The sequence below is a fragment of the Salminus brasiliensis genome, chromosome 17, assembly GCF_030463535.1.
Source record: "Salminus brasiliensis chromosome 17, fSalBra1.hap2, whole genome shotgun sequence".
Taxonomy (NCBI): Eukaryota; Metazoa; Chordata; class Actinopteri; order Characiformes; family Bryconidae; genus Salminus; species Salminus brasiliensis.
In genome coordinates this window covers 2158367-2168308 of record NC_132894.1, presented here as the reverse complement: position 1 = coordinate 2168308, position 9942 = coordinate 2158367, and the positions used below count along the sequence as shown (strand labels likewise).

Sequence of the window (9942 nt, the reverse complement as noted above, 5' to 3'; positions counted from 1 at the left end):
TGATGACGGATGACAGAAGGGTCTGGAGAGTGAAGAGCATTTCTGGTTAGGCAGTCCACAGCTATTCTGCTCAGCTGGATGACCAACCCCAGTGTTGGAGTTGGAGAGCTAGGCTCTGTCCCTAAGCCCTAAACCCCTCCTGGAAGTGCACTTTTCGGAGGTTGTCAGAGGGCAGGTAAAAGGGGTGTGAGGGTTCAGGGCGTCTGAGAGTTTAGATGAGAATTGGGACAGAGCCTAGCTCTAAGCAGTAAACATTGGAGGTGGTCATCCTTGGCCCATCTCCAGCCAAGGTCAAAGGTCCCTCACGTCCCTTTACCTGCATACAATGCTGCAACACTTTTGCTGTTTTTTGATTATTTCATGCAAGAAACATCACTGGACTGCAGAGGAACATGGGTCATTGCCGTGAGACGCATAAGGGAGCATGAAGTGCCCCTAGGGGGCGCTCAAGAGAACCCTTGTTGGGGATATGCATACAAACGGGACACCCTACAGCCTTGCTCATCTAACGGCCATGCACAAATAAAGGATGCGAGGGTGCAGGTGTGAGTAATGGGACAGGGCCTTGGTGGCAAAGGTACCCTGGCACTCGATGATGTAGGTGTCCTACAGCAGATCCAGCAGTCAGTCAGCTGCCAATTCACACTGAAGCCATTAGCAGTACAGCCAATCAGAACAGAGGTCATTTACACGCATTTACACACCCTTAAAGGCACAGTAATCAACAGTAACAGTCAGTTTAAAGCAGTAATATGCAAGAACTGGTTATTCTTTGTTTCTGGGCTCCCCCTACAGTCAACAAGGGTGAATTTCATGTGTAATTTACAGTAAAATAGTAAATCATGCTTTGAGCGGGACAAGGACGAGCTGAGAGCTCCAGAAGCGGCATCTGAAGGTAGAGAAGCATGTGGATTGAGGAGGTAGAGTAATACTACAGGATTTTACACTAATGACTAATATCGGGCCCCTTCACACAGGGATAATTTCTTCCTGACCTTAAAACGGATGCGGTTTTCAACGTAGCGATGATTAATTTATAATTTTACTTGACGATGCACACACTGGGTTCACACCAATCTACAGAAAAGACAACTCAAGGAGTTTCAACACCTCATGCAAGACCTGACGCTGTATAACGAGCTATCCCGAAGGCATGGTCGTATAGTAGTGAGGGCGTTTGAGGCTCTGGATGATGATTAGCTTTTCTGACGCTATATTTATGCTGATTTGTTTGGTCTGCAACCATGACAACAGAGCTCGGATTGGTCTGCAACTATGACAACAGAGGTCAGCTGGAATTTTTTGGGCAGGCTCTGGTTTAAGAACTAAAGCAGCGTCACAGTCCATCAGTTTCAGACTCGTGTTAAAGACACGGTTCGCATTCGTTTTTTTGTATAAAGGCCCTTTGCATTGCTTTGAAAGGGCCTTTATACAGTTCCAGAAAAGGAGAAAGGTTCTGAGCTAGATGATAAAATGATGGGAAACCGGTCTCCTGCCTATTGCATACCAAATGAGCATAAACAGGATTGTAAAGCTGACTTTAAAGGTAAAATTCTTCATATTGCTGCTTTAATTTGTTTTATTAATCCCCAATTCCCACTGAATAGTCAGAACCCCATTAAATGGACTTATCATTCTACATGGCAAACTTGTTAAAGTCAATTTCTCACCAAAATCCTTCTCTAAAAATAGATAAATAAAAAACTAGAAATCGATTTCTATACATTTTAAAAATACCCGGCCTGTCTGGGGTACTCGCTGTGGATGCTACACCCTAATTGTGACGTGATGTAATTAGAACCTCATTTCCTCTGTGTCCCCATGCTGCTCTCAGGGCACCGCTTCACCCCTTTCAGGGACAGATGCACAGAGGACAGCCTGGGACTCCTGACCCGCCAGGATATTAACTATACAGCGCACAGGCCGCTCCCACCAGCCCCCACCGAGGATCTTCCCTCTCGCGAACAATTGCGGATGCACCCTTCCCAGACCCAAGGGCTCCATGCATATTCATTCATCTCGCATGGGGCTACCCCATTCTTTCTTTCTCCCCCTATTGTCCAAGCATCTGCTGGGGGGTAATTGTATTGCCTCACCCCCCACCCACACTCACCCCACGCACAAAGGGGCTCAGCCTTCAGGCAACAGCCTTAAAGTTGCACTCTTCACAACTGACACTTGTGAGCAATCACTGCTGTTGGGTAAACTCTGCAGATAACACTGTATTTTTAAACACACACACCAGGCTCACTGAAGGGATTTAGAGATGAAAGTGAGGCCAGGTTAAAGGCCAGAAGTCTCAGCACACTTTTTTCATATTTTTCTGCCTTGGCTTTTATTGTGATTCGTTTTCTTCCAAAAATATCTTAAAGCAAACAAACAAAAGGCCATTCTTCTTCTACAGTAAAGCCAAAAAAAAAAAGCATATAAAATCCCAGGCTTACCAGAATCACCACCTGCAATCCCTTCTCATAAATAACAAGCAGTAAATGCTACAAATTAACCCGGGATTTCAAACCTCAAACTTTTACACACGCCCCCCACCACCATCTCGCAGTTCTAGGAGCTTGAAATGAAAACACACGAGGAAAAAAATAATAGAAATGAAAGAAAAACAATAAAAATGAAAGAAAAACAAAAGAAACCCCCAAAATAAAGCATGGTGCCATTCAATCAATCAATACATCGACTTAAATAATTTACAAAAGAAAAGACGACAAAGCAGCTACTCAAAAATTTTGTTCAGGGACAAGAGAACCTTTCCTCTCCATGTACACATAGTGCACTATATTTAACAGTGACATACATGAATATTACTAATTCCATGCAAATGATTCAGTCAGACAGGAGCTGTAAACTTGATCCGATACAGATTGTGGTAACAGAGGGTTTTTACGAAACGCTGCTTCTTTAAGGCTTGTGTTGGAGCAGAAACTGGTGACCGCAAACGGGACAAATTCAGAGGGATGGAGCGGTATCAAGGATAATTATCAAGGATAATCTGGCTGGTCTAATAAACCATCTTTAATGCAACACCACTTTGTTACAGTGTAAGGCAATACCCTGAGTAACAAAAGTCATTTGAGAAAGGACAGGATATTTAAAAAGGGGGAAAGCGTGGACAAAGCAGACCGAGCCGGGGTCAGTCCAGAGACTAATAAATCAATTGTTCATTCCATGTAGAAATGCGAAGAGAACGTCAAGTTGTCCTCAGGCCATCCAGTCAGTTACAGTAGTGTGTTTCTGCTACACGACCTCCAGTCGCCTCTCTCGGAACTCCCCTTACCTTGGCTGGAGATGGACCAAGGACGACCACCCCCAGCGTTTACAGGTTAGAGTTAGTGGCACCGATACCCTGGCACTCAATGATGTAGGTGTCGTTGTTGGCGTGCTCGTCGTCAGCCTTGCTTACAACAAACTTGGCCTGTAAGGAGAGAAGAAATAATGTTAAAATTATATATATATATATATATATATATATAAGTTATTTTACTAAAACTTGTTAGATTTTAATAGTTAAACAAATTAAAGCAACATTATGCAAGAATTGGTATTTACTGCTCCTGGGTTGCCCCTACCATTGGTGGAGTATAAACTCCACTGCTGTAAATACAAATCATGCTTTGAACGCCCGCTCAAGGATAGCTGTACACGTGCATTTGTGGACAAGCCGAGAGATCCTGAAGGTAGAGCGGTATGTGGGCTGAGGCGGTAGAGTAACACTACAGGATTTTACACTAATATGACTATGGGTTCTGCAGCGTTACACAGCAGTTCTGGAGAGAGGTTCTCCTCCTGCAGCTCCACCACCAAACCTCCATAGTGCTGCAGCAGCGTTCCGGCCTGGAGTGGTAATGACGGAGACGCCGCTGTTCTCCCCCTGTTCCAGGTAGTGGAGCATCAGCATGATCCTGAAAATGCTGGTTCAAGCTAAGACTGCTGCATAATGTTGCTTTAATACAAACTGTGCTCTTAGACTAAAACCTCATCTTACCACCGGAGTAGGTCATCGTTAGAAACGTTACCTTAGTGAGTTGCTCAGCAACGTGGATGGCGGTCTGCGTGTGTAGAGTGATCGGGCCGGTGCGCATTCGAGATGTGCCCGCAGCCAAGGCCATGAAAATGATGAGCTATAAAAGAGAAGGAAGAGGAAATATTTACTCTAACGGGAAAAGAAAAACCTCAACTGCTCATCTTGTTTGACTGTTTGTGTGTGTCTCTCTCTCTCTCTGGTTCTGACCTGGTCTTGCAAAAACTCATCCACACAGCCATTGTGCCTAATGTTCCTCAGGAGCATCTCCGCAGCCTCGATTCCCACTTTATCTGCATAAACACCTGGGAGACAAAAGTTCAAATAAATCATTAATTAACAACTACTACGGCCAAAAAGCCATCACTTAATTAGAGCAATAATTATAAATATTACTACTATATAAAACAATTAGCATATTTACATTCATGTACACTGCACAAATATGGACCAGCTTTGTGCAGACTGTCAATCAGGCTATGGATAGTTCTAGAACTTGGGGTACAGTTCACCAGTATTTCTCAACCCTGGTCCTGGAGGAGTCCTGCCACATACAATTACTGCTTTCCCTTCTCCCAACACACCTGATTCAACTAACCAGCTAATTAACACAGCCTTTCAGAGCTGCAGCGGGTGTGTTAAGCCAGGGAAACCACTAAAATGTGGAAGGTAGGGCACTTCCCTTCAGGACCAGGGTTGAGAAACCCAGCATTTTATGTCTCCTAGACACTAGATTATTTTAATTATATTATATATATATATATATATATATATATATATATATATATATATACTATTATTTAAAAATAGATAAAAAGAGAAAAACTTTTGACTCAGTTTTGCATAACACCACCAATTGTATTAATTGTTCACTATTCATAATATAATGCAAGCTTTATATTTTAGGCACAATTAATACATCCAAATATAAGCTAACTGAGTCCCAGACCAAACATTAAATACATTAAAACTAATTAGCATGTACAAGTGTTTCATTTTAAGTTTGTGTTTACTCTAAAAGGTAATCAATATTACATATATTATATTTACGCAGTAATATGCAATATCAGCTGTGAATAACCATTTATGTATGCCCGGTGTTCTGCTGGGCACATGGGGTGAAGACACAAAATGGTGGAAAATGTAAACCATCAACTCAGTTAGAGGTTTCAATGGTCAATATTTAAAAACGACAAAAAAAAATTCAATATGTGAAACGTACCCAAATTCTGGAATACACCTTACCCTGAACCCCACCACACTTTCTGTTCATTAAATTTCCTTTTACTAACAAAACACTTCACTCAAGTGCTGCCAACTAGCGGTGAAAGTGCAGAAATGAAGCAAACGGCAGAACTACCATTAAGGCAGGCTGTTAAAATTAGGGACCAAAGCACACCGTCAGTTTAGCCTACAATAAAAAGGATGCCCTCACCTTTCTTGCCAAGAGACGAGCCAGCGAATATACAGCCAGTAGAGGACTCTGCAACGATTCTGTGAGGAACAAAAGGCAGAAACACTGTAATTTAATGTTCTGACGATCACAAAGGAACAATGGAAGCAATGCTGCTTAGTTTGGGTTTGTTGTTTTTTTGTTTTCTTAAACTCACATAATGCCGTTGCCGTTGCCGCAGGCCTTGTCCTTCTCTTGCAGAGACTGGATATTGATGTAAAGGTCTTTAATCTCTTTCCGGATAGTGCGCACTGCCGCAGTGGACATGTCCTTCGCCAGCTACAAACAACAGTCATTCAATCAGCATTTTAGCAATTTAGCCACAACAAAAATAAGCCTGGCGGCAAAAAGCCTCCCCCCCCCCAGCCCAAAAAAAAACAGACTATCAAAATGTGTGTGAGTAAATGTTATGCACTAATGCTGATGCACAAGACGTCGATGCCACGAAGGCCAATAAACACAGCAGAGGGCTCAACCTCGGACAGACGTACCTTAAAAGGCAGCACCCCGGCCACAAAGGCCCGGCCGTAGATTTTAGTGATGTTGCCTCTCTCAGTCATGTTGATGGGGCTCAGTTCTTTCACAGGGTTCACTTTTACGACCACTTCTCCACCACCCTTTGGGTAATAACCTCTGTAAAACGTCCAAAACAAGTCAAAAGACTTAAGAGTTAAGTATCACAGGGCGTTAGAGTTCAGAGCTAACGAGAGTAAAGGACAGAAACGCACCTCATTCTTAAGTCACAGTCAAACTGCAAGCCAAATTTCTCTGCAATGGGTTTGAACACCTATGGGATGGTTGGAAAATGGGTTAGAAGAGATTCTGCATATTTGGGTCTTGACATACTTAAGTTAATATATATATTAAATAAACAAATAAATAAATATATAAAATTATGACTTTAACTGGACCATCATTACATACCTTGATCGTATAATCAATCTGGGGAGCCATCTCTGCATTGGTACCTCCTTTCAAGCAGAGCTCTGTAGGTCCTCCAGTAAACAGAGCACAGGGCAGGGAGACCTGAAGCAGAAGCCCGACACTCCTACAGAAAACACAGAAGACGGCCTTCGGTAAACATGTAAGACAATCATCACTGATAAGTTTCCTAAGCCACTGAGGGAACTATGATGGACTATGTGAATCTCTTCAACCTGTAACCTGGAGGGAAAAACAAAATCCATGTATCCAGCTTTCCTCAGCCAGTATATCGCTACAGCTAGATGGCACTCCCATAATTATCTATTAATATACCCCAACGGACCTAACGGCTGCTTTTCCAGGAGCCAAATCAAGATAAATAATTAGTGCTCAGATGATTTTAATGAAAAAAAATTGAAGTTTAAAACAAACCACACGTTCGCTCACCCTGCAGTCTGGGTGTCGGCAATGTAGTTCCCGCATTTGATCTTCCCTGGAGTCAACGTGATCTCTGTGGAGCCCATCGTAGCTCCCTCCAGATTGCCATCACACATGTCCCTGAGCAGCTCCAACCCTGACAGATGCTGAGGCCTGCCGAGGTCGAGGAGAGGGGAGGGGAGGGGAGGGGTGGATAACAATGGAGAAAAGACAAGAATGAGTACATGGGGCTCCAACTGTAGACTTTTCTGTTGATGATCTAATGATGATGATGACGATGATGATGATACCTAGTGTGTTTACAGCAGCAGAATCACAAAACACACATTCCTACAACTTGCACACAAGCACATATTCTGGATTTATTGTCAGAAAGTAATATTTTCCAACTTCTAAGTTGTTCATAGGCATAGAAACACTACAGCTCTTAAGGAAGTGTGGGTAAAGTTGGGGTAATGCAGAGTAGTGCTGGCAGGCCATGTGCTTGTAGTGCTGAGACTAACAAAGGCCCCCATTCATCAGAGCATTTCAGAACAAATTTACAGTGCAAATGTGCAGAGTGTGTGTGTGTGTGTGTGTGCAGGGACTGAACACTGAAGATTAATAACTGACCAGCTGTGGAGTTCAGTCTAAAAGCAAACTTATAGTGGAGGATTGAGCTCAGAGTCTTCCTCCGCAGCTGGGCTAGCTTTTGTTCCACGGGTGAGTGTGGAGCTGGGGAGGGGTGCGAGCTGCCTGTGCTGGACATCCCGCTTAATGCAGGACACACAAACCCAAAACCCCAAAAAACAAACAAAACAAACACTAAAAGCCCAATTCTGGGCGTTTTACGTCACCTCAAGCCTGGTGTGCTCCTGCCTGCTCGGATTTTGTTGATTTTGATGGAAGCCCCCTGGATGCAGCTTAGCGCAGCGGACACCCGCAGGATCTGTCCCCCCTGAAAGAGAGCGAGAGGACGGGGGCGCTTCTTTGAGAACTCGGGGTGGCTTTTAGACACTTTACACGAAGCCGGGCGAGCTAGAAAGCACTGGAAAGCCTTAGAAGCGTTAGAACAGCCTAAATTAAGCGGATAAAGCTAAAAAATAAAGGCAAATTAGCCCGACTCACCCCTTCCATCGCACTTCCGTCCATTTCGTGCGCCGTTGCGGCCATTTTTCTGCGATTCAGATCTAATTTACGAGAAAGTATCGACGGATTGAATAACGACAGAGCCTCCTGATGTAGGAGGCTGAGGTCCCGGAGAGCTGAGCCGCTAATTCGGGGTACAAAAGCCCCCAGTCTCGCTCGGACGCTGGCTGAAGTTAGCTATAGCTAGTAGCGCTAGTGGAGTAGCTATGCTAGCTAGCTAACGCTGCACCGGCGAGCGGCTCCCAAACAATGCGGGGAGGAAAGCGCGGACCAGCAGATACACCCCGCTACACAGGGCCGGGAGGAGTCCGGGGAACAGAGGATGGAGGCAAAACCCTGCTCTTTTAACGGGTGGAGAGGCTCTGGGCTCAGAGCAGAGGCAGGAGAGTTAATTGAGTGTCTGCTGAGGATGCAGGGAGACTCTCCAACTGCGTTGCAACTAGTCTGGCCAGTCACACTGCTACAACACCAGCGCGCATGCGCAGTGGTGGCGCGGTGACGCATGGCTCCATATAAGTTTTGCAGTGGGGACATTTATTTATAATGATTTATAATCATAGATAATATCAGTGACATCAAATTACATCTAATAAGTTCCTAAGTCCGTTCATGTCATTCCAAATAACGACTAAAAAAAATGTCATATTATTATTTAGCCTTAAACAATTGTTCTTCTCATTGTTCTCAATCAAGATTCATTTAATTAATATGCAAATACTATCAGTAATATATCATACATTAAATATTATTATAATGAAATCTGTTCCCTGATAGATTTAAAGAGATTTCAAATATTGAGTAAATTCTTAAAGGCAGATTCGAGTATAAGGGGGGTTCAACAGTTGTGTTTTGCATGTTTTTGTTTGTGTCTAGTTTCTCTTAGAATATGATACAAAATAAAAGTTATATGCAAAAGTGTTGTTTAATGTCTTTTTCTAAAACAAAAGGTACAAAAATAATTAAATTGCCAGTTCACTGGCAGATATTTGATGGTTCAGGCTTTAAAGATGTTGTGATTGATGTAAAGGAAATTATTTTCTTTCTTTAAAAATTATTTGTTTTCTTTAAAACACTGATTCTAATTTTCTACTATGTTAAAGAAAATCAGTAGTCCTGTGACCCCCCATTTACTTAGATTATTGCTAAAATATCTCCCTTTCTCACCTCTACAAAGTTTAGCTCAGGCCAGCTCAGAGAGAACATGGGCAACAGAGGATCATTGCAAATTTGGACTAATGGGTTTAAACATTGCTCTGCTAATAATGACAATAAGCTTTATTTATAATGCACTCTTATTTATGTATGATATACTCTTCCATAAGACAATTGCAGCATGAAACAGCCATGGAATAAAACAAAATAAGAAAAAAATAAAAATGATTAAAATGTTAAAATATAGGATTAAACTATATATAAACTATAGAATAAACTATAGATAGATGGAAATAGAATAGAAATGTATTAAATATTAAAATATAGGCTTCAACTAAATATAAGCTATATTTGTATTTATAGCCATTGCAAAGAATATATATATATATATATATATATATACACACACACATATACACACACACACACACACATATATATATATATATATATATATATATATATATATATATATATATACTATATAATAAACTATAGATAGATGGAAATAGAATAGAAACGTTTTAAATATTAAAATATAGGCTTCAACTAAATATATATATATGTATTTATTGCCATTGCAAAAAATTATTATTGTTTGTTTATATGTATATATATGCACCTATATACACACACATATATATATATATATATATATATATATATATATATATATATATATATATACATACACACACACATATATACATATACTTTATAATAAACTATAGATTGATAGAAATAGAATAGAAACGTTTACAATATTAAAATATAGGCTTCAACTACATATATATATATGTATTTATTGCCATTGCAA

The 9942-nt window shown here is 41.3% G+C and overlaps 1 protein-coding gene across 1 annotated transcript; it reads right to left on the bottom strand.

Annotated features, from left to right (window-relative positions):
- Nucleotides 1–2308: 2308 nt before the first annotated feature.
- Nucleotides 2309–8432, bottom strand: rtca (RNA 3'-terminal phosphate cyclase). The gene is made up of 11 exons (XM_072660278.1): nt 7953–8432; nt 7682–7782; nt 6855–6998; nt 6408–6531; nt 6212–6270; nt 5975–6116; nt 5641–5762; nt 5466–5524; nt 4241–4335; nt 4026–4130; nt 2309–3424 (listed from the first exon to the last, which is right to left on the bottom strand). The coding sequence occupies exons 1-11, from the start codon at nt 7995–7997 to the stop codon at nt 3326–3328; spliced, it is 1095 nt and encodes a 364-aa protein (XP_072516379.1). The 5' UTR covers nt 7998–8432; the 3' UTR covers nt 2309–3325.
- Between the last annotated feature and the right edge of the window lie 1510 nt (nt 8433–9942).